Genomic DNA, 19887 nt, shown 5'->3' with positions numbered 1-19887 from the left:
CTCAGACTACGACTTGTTTGTCCAGTGTCAGCCACCGTAGCTTCTCAATGTGCTTTGAAAGGGAGGGATGAGCGGTTGTAATTCACAACCTCACCACTAGATACCGCTAAAATTTACACACTGCACCTTTGAAGCCATAATATGCTATTTTTGCCGCTAGAGGTCGCTTATTAAAAACAAAGGCGTAGTTTGATGACGTCTTGATTTCACAGAGCTTTTATTATGCCGAGCGCTTCCGCTTCTTCCGCTCATGTGTGTGTGGGGAACGCAGCGCTGCTTTATCATATCACACACATCTGAGTGTGTGAGAGTGATGTTATAATGCTACTCTGAGCGTTCACTCGGCACTGCTATGAGACACTTGTTCACACTGCAGTGAGAGATGATATTAGGCGGTAAAACATGGCACTCTGTGCGGTAAATCAACAACACCAGATTTAAACAATAAGACTAACTGTGTTGAGCTGGAGAACAATGATCAGTTTCTGTCCATCAATGATCCAAACAGCTGCTCTCCTGTCTAATAAAACACATCAGATATTAAAGCGGCTTTGGTGTGTCTAAGGGTAACGCGAGTATGATGTCATTGAGCGGTCCGTGTCCTGGTTAAAATCACTTATTTCTGTGGATTTAAACATTCTTGGAAACATTTGGGATAATATAAGTACACAAGTCAACAAAATATGACATTGTTCTAGAAGTTATTTTAATCCAAAAATCTTACATATTGTGCCTTTAATAGGGGAAACTGCGAAAGCGCGAAAAGAACGGTTATGTTTTTAAATAAACACTGACAAAAACGCACAAGTTTTAGGGCTGGACGATATATAACACTGATATAACTGATCACCCGATTTAGACCTACCTATATTGTATTTATATAAAGCGTTCACAGGCAAAAACATTGGCTCACATAAACATCAGAAAACACATTCCTGGCTTCATGACAATATCATTGGATCACTGGATCTGTGGTAAGTTGTAAGGAACACTTATATCGAGTCCAACCTTTAATTAAAACTGAAAATCATTTGTTTTACTCACGTTTTCGCAGTTTCCCCTATTAAACCCAGTCATGCAGCAGCTCTTTCGCCACTCAGTCCGGCTGAGGGGGCGTGTTCCGGCGGGAAAGTGACGTCAATGCATACCCCACCACCCATTAGATCCACAGAGGTGGAGAAGCATGTCATTTGGCTCTGCAGTGCTTATAATTTAAACCTCAGTGACCTATCATCCTCCTTTGTATATCATTTCCTTATATATACAGATATTATTATAGGTGATGCATTTACATTATATATGATAAATTTGCCTCATTTACACTTACCTCACATGGAAGTATGATACGAATGTCCAGAGAATACCTCTAAACACATTTTAGTGTAACTTTCTGGACTGTACACTGTTAGCAATTTCTGTAAATTTCACAGTATTTAACTGTATTTTACTGTAGGCAGAGGTGGACAGTAACTAAGTACATTTACTTGAGTACTGTACTTAAGTACACTTTTTGAGTATCTGTACTTTACTGGAGTATTATTTTTTAGGGATACTTTTACTTTAACTTCACTACATTTGAAAGACAAATATCGTACTTTTTACTCCACTACATTTCTATCAAGATCCTCAAAGTAGAAAGTCGTTCCTGTAGCAGCTTTTAAAGTCGGTGGATGATTTTTTTCTTCTTTAAAAGTTTTTTTTTTGCAGACAGCCTATCAGTAATCACTCTTGTATAGGGTCATGTGAAGTTTCCCAACATTTTTTGAACACTGATCAGTTTACAGCAAAATGGAAGAAGGCGGTTCCTCTGCGCAGTGTGCCGTACTTAAAAAGTATGTTTCAGTTTTCTCAAAATATTAAAGATTAGTTTAGTTGGCATACACTTTGATGCATGTCTCATAAAAGGTTCACAAATGTAAATGTCTGGGAGAAAGAGAAGAGTAAACAGAGAGAGAATATCGTATGCGTATCAGAGTATAGGGTCCATGCATTCAGCCTTAAAGTGACAGCAGCTTTGTAAAGAGCTTTGTAACGTTTATAAAAGAAATGTAAAATTTAAATACTTTACACACTCTACACAAATGTAAAGAAATTAGTTTAAGGTGGTCTTATGCTAGCATGTCGGATGGAGCATCACTGACTGGCTTAAACCACCATGGCATAGCGTGCATTTATACAACAATGCAACGATAATAAAATAATGCATTGACATAAAAAAGGAAATTTACTTTTGATACTTAAGTACTTTTAAAAACAAATACTTCTGTACTTTTACTTAAGTAAAAATCAGTTTTTAGAACTTTCACTTGTAACGGAGTAATATTTGACCAGTGGTACTTTTACTTTTACTCAAGTAATAGAGTTGTGTACTTTGTCCACCTCTGGACAGTTATACAGTATGTTACTGTATTTTAAAGTTGCATTGTGGGAAATATCCCCCTGGCACCATTAAAATACAGTATTTTTCATTTACTGTAAATCGAAATACTGTATAAAAAATTAGCCCGAAACCTGACCAATCACAGAAAGGCTTTTGTTTTTTGTTTTTTACTGTACAGCCCTTTGGTCTACTAGAGGAAAGGACTTTTGTAAATAGATTGAATGGAGTTTTTATGACTGAATGTGTTCTTGGTGTTCATGAAAATTTTATGTTTAAAAGTTTACAATTGAATTTGTAGCATGGATGTTTTTTATTTAATTTTTATTTTATCTCTGTGTAATTCAACATATTGGGCTTTTATTTTGCAGTGGGTGACCATTCTGTGTTTTTGTGTTGTTCTGTTTATTTGTTCTTGGGGGTTGTAGTTTTTTTTTTAAATTTATTTATTTATTTTGTACTCATTTTATTCTTATTTTTTACTATTCAAATTATTACTATTATTCTTTATCTGATTTCAATTATTTTATTATTATCATTATTCTTTTTTGTCAGTTGTTTTGGACACTGTTTTGACTCCCGAATTGTTACCTCTTGATTTTATGTCACTGAAAAATCAACAAACAAATGTTTAAAAAAAAAAAAAAGTTTACAATTGAACGATTAAAAACAAAATAAAAAAAGTTAAACAGTTGTCATTGCTTCTTTTTATTGTTATTTATGGGGACCTTACAGGGTTACCTACAGTAACAATTTTACAGTAAATAGAAAAGGTGGGCAATGAATTACAGTAAAACTACAGTAAAATATACTATGCGGTAAAATGTTAAATGGTACTGTAAATAGTAATACAGTATTTTTACTGTAAGTTTAATTTACAGTAAGTTACTGGCAAACTGCTGCCAGTAAGATACTGTAGTTTTTACAGGAACTTTTAACAGCGTAATGTTCCAGGGTTTTACTTTTCAAATCTTTGACCGGACCTCTGGTCTTCCCATTATCCGCATTGGAAATGTCTGAGGTCACCAGCTGGGAATCATGCCCCCATTAGACATGCAGAAAGAGAGAAACCCTCACGTCCCTGTAGGAGGCCTAAAAATAGAGCTAGCTTCTAAGAGGAGGAAGATGGGTGGGTGTATGTGTGCATGCAAGCATATGTGAGCGTGTGCGGAACCGGTGTGGAACATTTGCCGTAACGTGACTGTTTACTTGTGTACATGGCCAGTGCCTCCTCCAGAATATTAAGGAACTGAGGAGTGAAGTAAGGACTAAGCTGAGAAAACTGAGCCACCTCAGATACTGATACCCATTCATCTCTCCTTTGGTGTCTTTCCTCAAAGAACAATATGGCAGAAGAACAGAAGTTTTCAGAAACATCTGTCCAGCTGACAGAAGCTGCTCCACAGACTGTGGACGGCAGGTTCACTGCCCCTGGAAACATTTGTTCAGCCATTCTGAGCCGTAATGATGCTGTTAAAGATGCCAGGCGGCTCAAGGAATTTCAGGAGCTCAAAGACAAATATGTCCTCAAAAAGGTGATGTTTGAAGACCCCCTGTTCCCGGCCCAGGACTCCTCTCTCTTTTACAATGAAAAGTTCCCACTAAAGCTTGAATGGAAGCGCCCGTCGGTGAGTGACTGACCGTAGGGTGGCAGTGTGCATGAGATCAGCTGCTTTGCACCATGAGATCTTGTTTGGATAATACAATTTCTGCATTTTCTTTTTTTGCTTATTAAAACTTAATTTTGATGTCATTTTTTTTTGCCTTTTATTTGTGAGCTGCTTAAATAAGTTTGAAAAATGTAGTCACTTTATTTCTCATAAAATGAACATTTTCTTGTTTGCTTATTATTTTATTTTATTTGTATTTTTTAAATATTATTTTATAAAATGTTATTTCTTTGCCTTTGAATGCAATTTAACTTATTTTTTTAATTTGTATTATTTCATTTATTTATTTTATCAAATTTATTTTATTATTATTTCTCCATTAATTTCTTCCTGATCTGCCTAACTTCATAAAATGAACACCTTTTCTTTTTTGCTTATTAAAACTTAATTTAGTGTCATTTTAATTTAATTTGCATTTTTAAATATTATTTTAAAAAATATTTATTTTTACCTTTTTTAAATGCAATTTAACTTAAAATATTTTATTTAATTTGTATTTTTTAAATACTGTTTTATTAAATATTTTTTATTTGTGAGCTTCTTAATAAGTTTGAAAAACGTAATGTCACGTTTGTTCCTGCCCTGCCTACACTGTAAAAAAATCCAACTTATGTTTTTTTTGACAAATTCAGCTTTTAAAGTTTATTCAACTATTTAACATGAAAAAAGTTTGTACAACTAATTGACCCTAAGTTGAGAAGACTCAAAAATGTTCTGCAGCTGGTTGCCTTAAACTTGTAAGTTTTCTCAACTTTTTTTTTTTTTTACAGTGTACAATACCCTAATATTTACTCCTATATTGACTGACTATTGATTAATTTCTCCTTTGCTTTCATTTAATATATAATAAACATGGAGGTTACATGTGTTTCCAATTCCCATCTGAATAGACTGAGGAATGAGATAAGATATTTCTTGCAGGCCTGCCATGAGAATGTGTCAGTGTTCCTATAATGTGTTCTCAGCTGACTGTCCAATGCTTCATTAAGCAGAGCTCTATCTGATAGACTTGTAGGTTTGATATGTGTTTATCTTACAAAAGTTGATGTTTTTAAAGTGTAGACAGATAATTGAGAGGAGCATCTGCTAGAGTCACTGGATATATGCAGTGTTTCTGGCAGTCCATCTCATGTAACTTATAAAAACGTGACTGTTTGGTTTGATTGATGTGTGACACATTACTTCGCTTGATGATACTGCTTCAGAGAATCAGGTTACTGGACGCGCTCTTGTAAGGCCTTTGCTAGGTTGTTAAAACCATTTTGGACGGTGCTTCAAAAAAACAATCGTGCATGTTTCAGATGTGTTTACTGACACTTTAAAAATAATGAGTAGGAGAATGTCTCCATACTATCCTGCCTTGACGTCCTTCGAGATGCAGCTCATAAAAACGCATTAGTGAAGTTCTCGTCAGCAAACTTTATGACCCAGGACAGCTGCTGTATTTCTGTGCTGCTGCTGAGATCTTCATATAGTCATACTCTTTTTGTAAAGCCAGCAGAAGTCTAACGATACAGCTATGATATAAAATGATCATAGTGACTGTATATCTCTGTCTCTCTTCCATAAACAGGAAATTTGTGGCAATCCACAGTTCATTCTTGGGGGAGCCAACAGGACAGATATCTGCCAAGGAGACCTGGGTACGAAAGAGTAATCTAAATACATAAAAAAATACATAATGTATATGGATTCACCAATAATACAATTCAGAAGGATAATCAGATAATTATTTGATCATGCTGATAACTAATAAATGGGCAATGTTATTTAATCTATAAGTAGCCTAATGGGGAAACCCCCCCCCCCCCCTCACCATTAGCCCACCTTAGGACAAATTGATAGGCCTATACATTTCAAAATTGGCTAAAGATTATACATTTAGCAGTGTTATTAAATGATAGCCTATGTAAGTGATCATTCACTAGTCTAAAACAAATCTTGGGTTATTTTTTTTCTACCCAAATCATGGGTTGAGCCTTTTGTGTCATTTTGGGGATCTGTAGCCTAACCCAGATCATGGGTCAAACACTTAAGGTCTATGGTCAATCATAACAACCCAGTTATTTATCGCGGGCTTTTAGCGACCTCTTCAGGAGAGAGTCTTCGGTAAAATATAGGACAGGTTTGTGTAGGCCTACATTTTATTTTATCCATAAATTCTTTATTATGCTGTGTATCGTTTAATTTTATGCAACCCAACGTACAGGGGCGCGATGTGTGTCACCTAAATGAGTTTTGCCAGTCACAGCATATTTCGGCTACGAGAGAAACGCAGGGCGGCGGTCTGAAGTTTGAAGTTCCCCCGCTGAACACGACACAAGCTCCGGCACGAGATCCAGCGCCGTTACGGTGAAAACAGGAAAACAGAGACTGCTCAATTACACTTTAATTACTTCTGAATTTAAAACTTTTACTTATAATATTTGTTAAACCAGCTTAAATGTTGTCAATATGTATTAAAAACTAAATAAAATATGTTATACTGTAAAATATGATCTAAAAAAGGAATTATCACACTAGTGGTTGTGTCGAGTGGCCTATTTAAACAAATTTTTTAGAGGATTTAAGTTAATCCATTCCGTAGACATTAATTCATGGATGAAGTAAAAAATCAGGAAGATAGTATTATAGTACAAATTAATCAACTATGCTGTGTTAAATCAACCCAATTTGCTGGGTAAAATTAACCCAACATGTGTTCTGTCCTGTTAACCCAGCCCTTGGGTTATTTTAAACCCAGTGTTTTTTAGAGTGTTAGATGACGGCAAAGGTAAATGTAAAATATGGGAAATTAGCAAGAACAATTAAATATCCAATATCTACTATACAGATCGTTAAAAGCGCTTTAATATTGGCCAATAACCAAAATGGTATTGTGTTACCTCAAGCTGTTCTCTTGCCCTGGTGATCAGGGTCAAAAGTCACTGAGAGTCAAATGTACTTAATTAAATCTGAGATACTTACTGTTGTTAAAAAGTGACACACCGTGATGGATGTAAACAGCTGAAGTGGTCTGTGTTGAAGAGGGAGGCCCTGTCCCGAATGGCACACTTCATTTGAGGCGACATCCATTTGTAGTGGTGTCCGAAACCATAGTGGACATTAATATCGAGTGCACTCATTCTATCCCACAATGCACCACAATAACAAGCGTACAGCCGATGTATGCTCAACGGCTGTCCGAATTTGCTCGTTTTCATTCACGTCTTCAAGTCAACTGTATTAGTGGACTAAAGTAGGGAATAGTGATTGAGGGTTTAGGGGGCGATTTCGCATTCAGCCCTTGATTCACTTGTTCAGGTGTGTTTGATTAGGGTTGGAACTAAACTCTGCAAGACTGTGGCCTTCTAGGACCGGATTTGAGGAACCCCTCTATAGGGTGTCCCATTTATCATTTAAGGTTTCCTTTGTGGCCGATATGCGCCCTCGATGTGCACTTTTGCTCCGCAGCAGACCTCGACCTGACAGTCAAAGAGGCATTATGTCACGAAAGTGTGGACTCGCGAGGGCCCTCTGAGACCTATAATAACAAATGGGGCACTCTTGGACATGGACACACACATATGGCACCCATTGTAAGTCCACAAGACTGCAAGTGAGCATGAAGTGGGACAGAGCCAGAAACTTTTGAAAGGGGACAGGTTTTGTGATCTTGATTTTATTGAGATCCAAAGTTGAACATTTCCTGTTTGAAGCGTGGCGGTGTCACCAAAGATAGCCCTTGCATATGGAGATGCCGTCCATTTCCTCACCTCTCAGCGTATCCAAACACTGTTGAAAAATAGATGGGTTGCGTGAGACCGAAAGGCTTGAAGAAATGAAGTGTCCGCTGCAGTATCCGTGTTGCGGTGCTGTGTTCCACAGAGGCATCCCGTGAATGCATGAGGCGCATAGAGCAAAGGCGTTCATTTCTGCACCTGTACGGTGTACAGTTTCATACACGCAGTTACAAGGGTTTGCAGTGCAGTTTTTTGTTTAAACTTAAATCCTTTAAATTTTCCATAAGCAATACTGCATTATTTAATTAATTTTCTTTCTTTCTTTTTGCGGAACACAAAAAGTCGAAGTCACTGTTTTTTAAATAATGAAAGTGAATGAGAAAATGACAATGACAAAAAGTGGTTTATACGACTTATGCAATATTTTCCAAGCATTACAAATATTTTGTATATTTCAAAATATCTAACCGAAATTAAACAGTAAATGAAACAATGTGGCAAAATATCCTAATACCTTGTAATGTCCAGAGGCTTGATATGCTGAACTGCATTCTAAACCTATATAGTATTATTTTTATTTAATTTGATTATAATTATTGTGCATGTTCATGACATTATTTTACTTAATAATTATATATATATATTATATATAGAACATTTGGCCGATATATTAAAGCCAATAAATAATGTATTATTTCCTTCAGCTGAGACACTTCAGATGTGCTCTGTTCTCGTGATGGTTTTGAATTGCTTGAAATATGATTGAAATCCCTTCAAAAAGGAAAATATGGTTTAGTGCAAATATTGTCATAGGCTATATCAAATTATTATGAGAACATTATAATTGTGTGCTTAGGTCATGTTTTTTAATGGTGAGACTTTTGTTTTTGTAATCAGGCTCTCAAAAATTATGATTTCAATTTATCGGCCAATATATCGGTTATCGGCTTTCAAATATAAAGAATTATCGGCTATCTGTGTCTGCCAAAATGTTTATATCGGTGCATCCCTATATATATATATATATATATATATATATATATACACACACACACACACACACACACACATATATATACTGTACACACACACACACACACACACACACACACACACACACACACACACACACACACACACACACACACACACACACACACACACACACACACACATATATATATATATATATATATATATATATATATATATATATATAAAAATTACATTTCTATGTTCAAAATTAAATTTCACATATTTTTTTAATAAAAGATTTTAGTAGGTTTTTGCAAAACCCGGTGATCCATTAACACCTGCAGGAGACTGCTGGCTGCTGGCTGCTATAGCGTGCCTGACCCTGAATGATATAATCCTGAAGAGGGTGGTTCCCCATGACCAGAGCTTTGCTGAAAACTATGCCGGCATTTTTCATTTCCAGGTATGGGCATCAAAACTGAACTGTCCTGTATTTCAGATATAGTTTCTGATATATATGCGTTTCTCTCGGTTTAATGAGGCACAAGCTCCTCTACCTTTGCTTATTCTTCTAGTTCTGGCGCTATGGTGAGTGGGTGGATGTGATTGTGGATGATCGACTTCCCACATACAAAAACCAGCTGGTGTTCACCAGGTCTGGACAGAAGAATGAATTTTGGAGTGCTCTTCTGGAGAAGGCATATGCAAAGTAAGTTAAAATCTTAATTTATTGATTAATTTTTTTCATCAATAACACCATAATACTTTGTCATGGTATTTAAGCTCTTCTTAAATTCTAGTGCACTGTAAAAAAACAACAACAAAAACAATATTATTTTACAATAAATTACTGTAGTCAGAAATTTACAGTGAAATCAATGCATGCTGGGTCATTTTCTTACAATTTACTGTTAATCAACAGCAGAACAATGCTGACATCACAGTAACTGCTCTTGTTTTACTGTTAATTCGCATAATAAAGTTGTCTTTAACCTGCCACTGTAAGAAATGATATTGTTCAGTGCTGTAATTGATGTCAAGTCACCATGATTGTGATCAGTGTTTAATTTGCTTGGGATCCTGGACCTTGTATATTCATATTCAAATTTCTAATCTAGCCAAGTCAGAAGTGTGACAAAAGAAAACATTTGTTAAACTATAAAATAAGCACATTGATTTTAAGTTAGTCAATCTATACTATTATTAGCGTTATTTCAAAATGCATCTTATGCATCTTATTTTAAATTCATAATTGTTTGTAGATGGATATTTCACAATAGCGAAGCAGCTGCTGATATTTATCTTTGAAAGGTGTCACCTTGCAACACACACACACACACACACACACACACACACACACACACACACACACACACACACACACACACACACACACACACACACACACACACACACACACACACACACACACACACACACACACACACACACACACACACCTTCCATCACTTAATGATGCTCAGACATCAATACTCCGCATACAAAACACAAAAATGTTGACACTCAACAAATAATAACAATAAAAAAAGATAAATTCTGAACATTACAAAATAAACAAACAACACAAACTCCTAAAAGTGAAGCAAAATAAGTTCAGCAGCACAGATAACTCCACAGCATAATCTATTCATGCTGCACTGCATGCTGGGTACATTCAAATGCACTGTAGAATTACAGTATGATATTCCAAGAGAGCAGTTAAATATTAAAGAAGTCCTACATTGCGGACTTACTGTGAAAATCATGCAGGCATTAACCTGGAATATACTGTAAATTCACACTAAAGTGTGTCAAAAATCAGACCAAGGTGTTAAAAGTGTTGGTTTGACTTCTGTTTCCCAGGTTACATGGCTCTTATGAGGCTTTAAAGGGCGGAAACTCGCTGGAGGCCATGGAGGACTTCACTGGAGGAGTGACTGAGCTATATGAGATTACAGAGGCCCCGAAGGAGTTGTTCAGCATCATGAGGAAGGCTTTGAAGAGAGGGTCCCTCATGGGCTGTGCCATAGATGTAGGCTTCCTTCTATTACAAACGTATAGGGTTAGAAAACAGCTGATAAATATAGCCTACACTTCTTTGTGTGTGTTGTCTTTTGACTATTGAGCTTATTATTACGCACTCCACTGATGCTGAATTCAGAACTGCATACTAGTAGTATACTACTCTTACCATATCTTTCTATGGCAGAAATAGTAGGAGTAGTAGGAGTAGTATGCTAGTATGCGGTTCTGAATTCAGCATGTGTTTGAGTATTTCTGATGCGGCTGCTCAGTGCAGAGCCAATAGGTAGAGCTTGATTTTCAGCTCCCCTCTCTGGACAGAATGGGTGGAGCTGGAAGGTTCAGCCACACGCTAACCCGACCCATAACACTATCCCCTGAACCTACTTAGGTCAAGCTCCACCCATTAGGTCTAGTGAGGTGGAGCTGGATGTCTTTTGGCTCTGTAGGTGAGCACCACTTGCATTTCAGACAGACTGTCGGTGGACATTTTTCAGTGACTCTTTCTGTAGGTCACATCCAATAAGTGTCACTGTCATTGAATCCTTCACTCAAATAATTCAATTAGTTAGAATGATTCATTTTGTCGGCGCCGATAGCCTTGTGGGGAGCATGACGACATATAGCATCGTTGCAATTCGGGCGACCCGAGTTCGAGTCCCGGCTCACAGACTCTTCTCCATCCCCCTCTATCTTTCCCACTTCGCTTCCGGTCTACTTGCTGTCCTGTCATAATAAAGGCAAAAACACCAAAAATATTTCTTCTGAATGATTCATTTAGGAAGGAAGACTGGCTGTGTTCGAAATTGCATACTTTTTTGTATAAATATTTTCTCTGCGACTGTTAAAAATTATGTTCTATTTTATATGAACGTTAGCCTGACGTCGTCATACTCAGCTCTAATCAGAATATGAGTCTGATACTGCTCCATTGGATGATTACATCACTGTTGATCATCTGTCCATCATCGTATAAAGCCCGCCCTGACAATCTGATTGGTCCGAACAGCTCTGGTTCGAGCATAGTTGCTCCACAACGGATCAAGTCCAGACCGAACTTCCCGACCTCAAATTTTGTGGGCGGAGCTAAGTTCGGCTGGAATCCAGGTTATATGAACGTGTGTAGTGTTCTACATCAGTCATATTGTCTTAGTCATGTGACCTACTCATGTGACCTCTTGCTTCGTTGCCATTCAAATACTAGAGATGGTCTTATTATTGGTAGATACGAAGGTCCATGACTTTGGTTAACTTGGATCACGTGCGCCTTGATAACCAATCACATTAGTCTTGTTTGAATTTCGTTCAGAGTTTTTTTTTTGTGCTTTTTTTTGGCTAAGGTTGCCGTTTCCCTTCAAGTGGCATTGCAAATACTCTCTTGCGGCCTTATGGGATAGTAAAGTGTCTGTTTTATGTGAATTCGGACATAGTTTTTCACCAAGCATGCGATTTCAGATTCAGCCACTGTCTTTAAGAGCGAGTCACTGAATCATTCACTCAACCAATTCATTCAAATACAATGATTCATTCAGGAACGAAACTCTACTATGGTATGTTCACAAATACAAAATTGACAGATGTACACTTGTATGTTAAAATAGTTTGATATTAATAATGAAAGTATTATGTGACAAGCATGGTGGGGCCGAGAGCTGTGGGAACGGAGCTCTGTTCCTTTGGCTCTCTGTCCCGCCCTGCTTGTCAAAGTATAATAAATGTTTTTAATAAAAACTGCTCCATTACTGTGACATAAACCAAAACAATTGTGATGTCCACACACTAATATAACTGCTCCAATTTATTGCAACGTTTCGGTCTTCTTAATTTTTTGTATTTTTGACATAAATGTAATATGCCATTTTATTTTTATTCTCCTGCACAGATTTTAGTCCCAACTGCTCAAAGGACTAAAACTCCATCTGGACTCGTGAGAGGCCATGCGTATTCAGTCACTGGAGTTGAGCATGTGGGTTTGTGCTGCACTTGAGCATTTGTACAGGACATTGCATTGTACAGGACATTGCATAAATACACTGTCCAACATCAATACAATAGCTAAAACCTCATCCACAGGGTAAACGTCAGGATGGTAAAGACCTAATGATCCGTCTGATTCGTGTACGAGACCCCTGGGGAGTTGCCCCCCCTCCCGCCTGTAAGTACAATGACTGGGCTGCAATAGCCAGATCTGAACAAGACAAGGAGAGACTCCGGCCTGCAGAGCTAGGGGAGTTCTGGTTAGTACCTTCAGGCTTTCAGAACGTCTCAAACAGTCGATTATGCTTCAATTATGCTTCATTTGATACTCATAAATGGAAGCCGGTGTCTTTTATAATTTTGCTCATTTCTCGTCATGCAAGGATGGGTTTTGAGGAGTTTCAGAAGAACTTCACCAAACTGGAGATCTGTAATCTGACCCCAGACACTCTTGAGGATGACCGTATGCTCAAGTGGAGTGTGTACACACACGAGGGCCGATGGGTGAAGGGCTGCTCTGCCGGTGGCTGCAGAAACTTTCCTGGTATCTATATAATCAGTGTAGACTCATTTGCAATCTTGAAGTCGAATATGGTTTATATACACCGATAAGGCATAACATTATGACCATCATGAATGAAGTGAATAACACTGATCATCTCTTCATCATGGCACCTGTTTGTGGGTGGAATATATTAGGCAGCAAGTTAACATTTTGTCCTCAAAGTTGATGTGTTAGAAGCAGGAAAAATGGGCAAGCGTGAGGATTTGAGCGAGTTTGACAAGGGCTAAATTGTGATGGCTAGACGACTGGGTCAGAGCATCTCCAAAACTACAGCTCTTGTGGGGTGTTCCCGGTCTGCAGTGGTCCAGACTGATCTCATGAAATAGCGTATGTATGACACGCCAATTCACTATGCCATTTTGGCGTGCTATCAAGACGCATAATCGCTTTTTAGCGTGTTTATCAACGCCGTTTTATTCTATCCCCCTACACTTTTCCTACCCCTAAACCTACCCATCACACACATACACACACATACACACACTACCCCTGCCCCTAAACCTGCCCACAAGAAATATTCTGCATTTTTACATTTTCAAAAAAACATAATTTAGTATGTTTATAAATCCATTTACATACACGCGGAATCACACGGCGTAGACCTACACGCGGAATCACACAGCGTAGACATACACGCGGAATCACACGGCGTAGACATACACGCGGAATCACGGCGTACACATACACGCGGAATCACACGGCGTACACATACGCGCGGAATCACACGGCGTATACATACACGCGGAATCACGGCGTACACATACACGCGGAATCACACGGCGTACACATACGCGCGGAATCACACGGCGTAGACATACACGGCGTAGACATACACGCGGAATCACGGCGTACACATACACACGGAATCACACGGCGTACACATACGCGCGGAATCACACGGCGTACACATACGCGCGGAATCACACGGCGTAGACATACACGCGGAATCACACGGCGTACACATACACGTGGAATCACACGGCGTACACATACACGTGGAATCACACGGCGTAGACCTACACGCGGAATCACACGGCATAGACATACACGCGGAATCACACGGCGTACACATACACGTGGAATCACACGGCGTAGACCTACACGTGGAATCACACGGCGTAGACATACACGCGGAATCACACGGCGTAGACATACACGCGGAATCACACGGCGTACACATACACGTGGAATCACACGGCGTAGACCTACACGCGGAATCACACGGCGTAGACATACACGCGGAATCACACGGCGTAGACCTACACCTGGAATCACACGGCGTAGACATACACGCGGAATCACACGGCGTAGACATACACGCGGAATCACACGGCGTAGACATACACGCGGAGATGATGGTTCGTTTTGGCGTACACATACACGCGGAATCACACGGCGTACACATACACGCGGAATCACACGGCGTAGACATACACGCGGAATCACACGGCGTACACATACACGCGGAATCACACAGCGTAGACATACACGCGGATAGCTCAAAATGTGGACAGATAACACGCCATTTGGCTTTAGAAAGTGGCGTGTATGTTTACGCAAAGTCATGATGTCATGTTGAGTGGTCAGTCTCTATCAAAAGTGCTCCAAGGAAGGAACAGTGGAGAACCGGCCACAGGGTCATGGGCAGCCAAGGCTCATTGATGCCCGTGGGGAGCGAGGCTGGCCCGTGTGGTCCGATCAAACAGACGAGCTACTGCAGCTCAAACTGCTCAAGAAGTTAATGCTGGTTCTGATAGAAAGGTGTCAGAATACACAGAGCATCTCAGTTTGTTGTGTATGGGGCAGCACAGCCGCTGACCAGTGCCCAAAGCACCAACAGTGGCACGTGAGCATCAGAACTGGACCACGGAGCAATGGAAGAAGGGCCTGATCTGATGATCACGTTTTCTGGATGGCCGGGTGTGTGTGCGTTGTTTACCTGGGGAACACATGGCACCAGGTGCACTATGGGAAGAAGACGTGGCGGCGGAGGCAGTGATGCTTTGGGCAATGTTCTGCTGGGAAACCTTGGGTCCTCCATCCATGTGGATGTTCCTTTGACACGTCCCACCAACTTAAGCATTGTTGAGACCATGTACAGCCTTTCATGGAAACGGTATTCCCTGGTGGCTGTGGCTCTTTCAGCAGATAATGCGCCGCCACATAGCAAAAGTGGATCAGGAATGATTTTAGGAGCACGAGTTTGAGGCGTTGACTTGGCCTCTAAATTCCCAAGATCTCAATCCAATTGAGCATCTGTGGGATGTGCTGAACAAACAAGTCCGATCCATGGCGGCCCCACCTCGCAACTTACAGGACTTAAAGGATCTGCTGCTAACATCTTGGAGCCAGATACCACTGCACACCTTCAGGGGTCTAGTGGAGTCCATGCCTCGACGGGTCAGGGCTGTTTTGGCAGCAAAAGGGGGACCAACACAATATTAGGAATAACACAATATCATAATGTTATGCCTGATGGGTGTATAAAGACTGTTAATTACCTTTTTTTAATGTCACAACATGCCCACACCACTAATTAAACATCTTTCTGTCCATTTTGTTACAGACACATACTGGACAAACCCTCAGTTCCGCCTGGTTCTTGTGGACGCAGACATTAAAGAGAAGACCTGCACGGTGGTGGTGGCACTGATGCAGAAGGGCAGAAGAAAGGAGCGCTGCGCAGGTGGCGGCCTACACAACATTGGGTTCGCCATATATGAGGTGTGCTCAAACAAGCACTCTTTCAGTATTAATAAGAACATTTCAGCATGGAACAGTACATACAGTGCCCTTCACTAATATTGGCACCCTTGGTAAATATGAGCAAAGGCGGCTGTGAAAATAAATCTGCTTTGTTTATCCTTTTGATCTTTCATTCAAAAAAATCTAACCTTTCATTGAAGTAAAACAATTGAAAATCTCATTATGAAATAAATGCTTTTCTCTAGTTCACATTGGCCACAATTATTGCAACGTCCTTTCCCCAAGAGACCAGCTCTGAGTCTTCTTCTGTAACGCCTGATGAGTTTGGAGATCAGAGCCCATTCCTTCATCCAGAATCTCTCCAGATCCTTCAGATTCCAGCTCTTCTCTTCAGCTCATCACTCATTCTCTATAGGGTTCAGCTCAGGAACTGGGACGGCTTTATTTTGTGCTCAGTCACACATTTTTGTGTTGATTTTGATGTTTGTTTTGGATCATTGTCCAGATGGAAGATCCAACCACGGCCCATTATCAGATTTCTAGCAGAAGCGTCAGGTTTTGATTTTTGATCTGTTGGTATTTGCTAGAATCCATGATACCATGAATCTGAACAAGATGTCCAGGACCTCCAGCAAAAAAACAGACCCACAACATTAAAGATCCAGCGGTGTATTTAACCGAGGGCATGGGGGACTTTTATCCCTGTTTGCACCAAAGCCATCTGGTGTGTTTGTGCCAAAAAGCTCTTTTTTATAGTTTGATCTGACCACAGAACCAGGTCCCGTCTGAAGCTCCAGTCGTGTCTGACACTGAATATGCTGGAGTTTGTTTCTGGATGAGCCAGGAGGATTTTTCTTCAAACCCTCCCAAACAACATGTGGTGCTGTTGGAGCTGTTCGATAATTTTTAGTCTTTCTGACCCAAGACTCAACTAATCTCTGCACTTCTCCAGCTGTGATCTTGGAGAGTCTTTGTCCACTCAAACTCTCCTCCTCTCGTGCATTAGGACGATATACACACACGTCCTCTTCCAGGCAGATTCCTGACATCTTTAGTTGATTGAACTTCTTAATTATTGCCCTGATGGTGGAAATGGGGATTTTCAATGCTTTAGCTCTTTTCTTACACACACTTTCTATTTTGTGAAGTCTAAGGTGTGCTAAAAAAACATAAATATGAATGGGAATATACTCCAGAGATATTTTACGCATAAGAATTTCTAGGGATGCCAATAATTGTGGCCAACATGCATTGGAGAAAAACATCCATTTCATAATTTGAGTTTCCCCACTTCCGAATGTTTTACTTCAATGAAAGGTTAGAATTTTGTGAATATTTTTAATGAAAGATTTATTTATTAGCAGTTTAATAACCATTTTACCCATTGTCTTTCACAGGTTCCTAAGGAGGTATGACTTCATCATGAAGAGACCACACTGATGGTATCATAATGATCATGGAAAACCTGTAAATATCAGGGAATTTTGAAAATTGTGATTCTAAGATAATGGAAAATACAGTCTAGATTTGATCTTTAATCTGAAGTAAGCTAGGCTAGAAATAATAATGAACTAGATTTTTTTTAAAAAGGGACCCTACATTTTCCATATTCCATTAATTTTTAGCAGAAGACACCCTACTATTCACTCTAATTGTAGCTTATCTCCATTTTAGATGAAGGGTAGCCAACAACAGCTGCAAAAGGATTTCTTCCTTTATAATGCTTCCACAGCTCGCTCAAAGTCTTATGTCAACATACGTGAGGTGACCGAGCGCTTCTGCCTGAAACCGGGAGAGTATGTCATCATTCCTTCCACCTTTGACCCCCATAAGGAGAGCGAGTTTCTGCTCAGAGTCTTCTCTGAGAACAAGAGCACCTCAGAGTGAGTTTCTATCTGATTATCAATGTCAAATCAGTCATTATAATAGCATATGTTAACAGATATTATCATGATGTTGTCATAAAAATTATATAGGCCTATAAAATTACATAAATTAATTTGTTTTCATATATAATCATATGAATGTACATGCAGTACTTATCTGTTAAGCATTATATAAAGTCTGTTAATGACTTTTCAATGAAGCCATTTTCTTACAGTCAAATGTTTTTTTTAAAGAACCCTTTGACCTGTAAATGCTCCTGTGCATTTGGCTGACAGCTGTGTGTTTTCTCTCAGGGTTATAGATGCAGAGATTGAGGCGGAGCCTGTGGTGAGTCAACACCTGTCTCTGTCTGTCTGTCTTTGGCAGCTCGTAATAGCCGTGTCCCAATTAGGAGGCTATGTCCTTTGAAGGACTCAGACGTCAAAGTCCACGCCTTCCAAGGCTGTGAAGTTCAGTCTGAGTGTTGTTAAATGGGACGGTCTAGCTGACAGAGGATTGTTCTTGACGCTGACAGCTGCCATTGAGCTGTAGTAAAGTACTGGACTTTTTGGAAAGTTATATTCAACTGTCTGAAAACAAAACAGGGTTTACAGACTCAAAATATGTTCTCTATGGTCCATTTCTACACATCATAAAGAGTATAAATTATATAAAATCGCATCATTTGTATCATTAGATATTAGAGTAAGTTGAAACCCTTACTCAGCAAGCACAGGATGTAGATTTTGGTTGAAAATGAAAGTCGGTTTGACATCAAGCTCCAACGTTTGGTTGGAATAAACAAACAAAGAAAAAAAAAAGGTGAAATGCATGGCACACTTATTACCAGCTTCACTTACTACTAACCAGATTGACTTTATTTCTGTCAGTTGTCTACAGAAGTTCTTATTGAGAATCAACAGAGGTTCAGATTTTAATGTTTGGAGTTTGGAGTCATCATTATGGTGATCATTATTGCTTTAGTTGCGTAGTTTGACTCTTGACTTTTTAACTTCAGTTTTTCTCTGGCTGCTGTAACTGTGTTTGTTATGGCTAGAACTGCAAGAGAAATTGTGTTCAGATGATGTTGGCTACTTGATGATGATAAAGATATGATCATCATGTATTGTTTGATGCACTGATCATATTCAGAGTCTATTCTTTATTTAGATATCAAGTTTTTAATTTTACATTATTGATTGTAATAGTCTTGTGATTGTCCAGGTGTGTTCTAATCTGAGGGATTGTGCACCAAAACGTTTTAAAGATACACACAGACATTAATAAATCAGCGTATGAATCTCAATAACGGTGACATGCTTCATGCCGCAATGCATTCTGGGTGCATCATACAAAACTCATCTATAAAGGCCCCGTCCCAAATGGCACACTTCATGTGCACTCTCGGTCTTGTGGACTTACAATGGCCGCTGCGTGTGCGTGTATGTTTAGTCCACGAGACCGCAGGGTGTCCCATTTGTCATTTTAGGTCTCAGAAGGGTGCTCGCGAGCACCCCCTTTGAGGTCGATATGCGCCCTCGATGCGCACTTCTGCGAGCTACACAGCGGACTTCTTCCCGTCAGTCAAAGCGGCGTTACGTCGTTAAAGTGCGGACTCAGAGGAAGACCATGAGGGTTTAGGGAGCCATTTGGGACAGGGCCTAAGAATGTCACCACTGTTGAGATTCATATGCTGATTATTGATGTCTGAGTGAGTCTAATAGATGCTGGAGTTCAAAATATGTAGAATAACAGGCGTATGTAAAGATTATATTCTGGATGACATCAGTGAAATAGACCACTATATGATGATTATATATCTTTATCAAAATGTTAACATATCCCTGATCACATGTTCTCTTGCTTTTCTTGCTATAACAAACACAGTTACAGCAGCCAGAGAAAAACTAATGTTAAAAGGGTCAAACATCTAAATCTCAGTTAATTCTCAATAAGATCTTCTGGTTAGTAATATGTGAAGGTGGTCATGCTGTTTGTGGAGGTGTT

The 19887-nt window shown here is 39.3% G+C and overlaps 1 protein-coding gene across 1 annotated transcript in view; it reads left to right on the top strand.

The window, feature by feature from the left end:
* Positions 1-3723: 3723 nt before the first annotated feature.
* Positions 3724-19887, top strand: part of capn3b (calpain 3b) — a gene marked incomplete at its 5' end in the record, with an annotated part of 24779 nt that continues 8615 nt past the window's right edge. Inside the window, 12 exons of the mRNA XM_079830779.1 lie at positions 3724-4005; positions 5621-5690; positions 9089-9207; positions 9320-9453; positions 10608-10776; positions 12649-12732; positions 12840-13003; positions 13127-13287; positions 15875-16032; positions 17412-17423; positions 17689-17897; positions 18195-18228. Coding sequence (XP_079686905.1) covers positions 3724-4005; positions 5621-5690; positions 9089-9207; positions 9320-9453; positions 10608-10776; positions 12649-12732; positions 12840-13003; positions 13127-13287; positions 15875-16032; positions 17412-17423; positions 17689-17897; positions 18195-18228 — 1596 coding nt within the window. The remainder of the gene's footprint in view (positions 4006-5620; positions 5691-9088; positions 9208-9319; positions 9454-10607; positions 10777-12648; positions 12733-12839; positions 13004-13126; positions 13288-15874; positions 16033-17411; positions 17424-17688; positions 17898-18194; positions 18229-19887) is intronic.

This window comes from Gobio gobio (assembly GCF_949357685.1).
Source record: "Gobio gobio genome assembly, chromosome: 12".
Taxonomy (NCBI): domain Eukaryota; kingdom Metazoa; phylum Chordata; class Actinopteri; order Cypriniformes; family Gobionidae; genus Gobio; species Gobio gobio.
The sequence above is the reverse complement of the archived record's forward strand: the minus strand, read 5'-3'. Positions and strand labels throughout refer to the sequence as shown.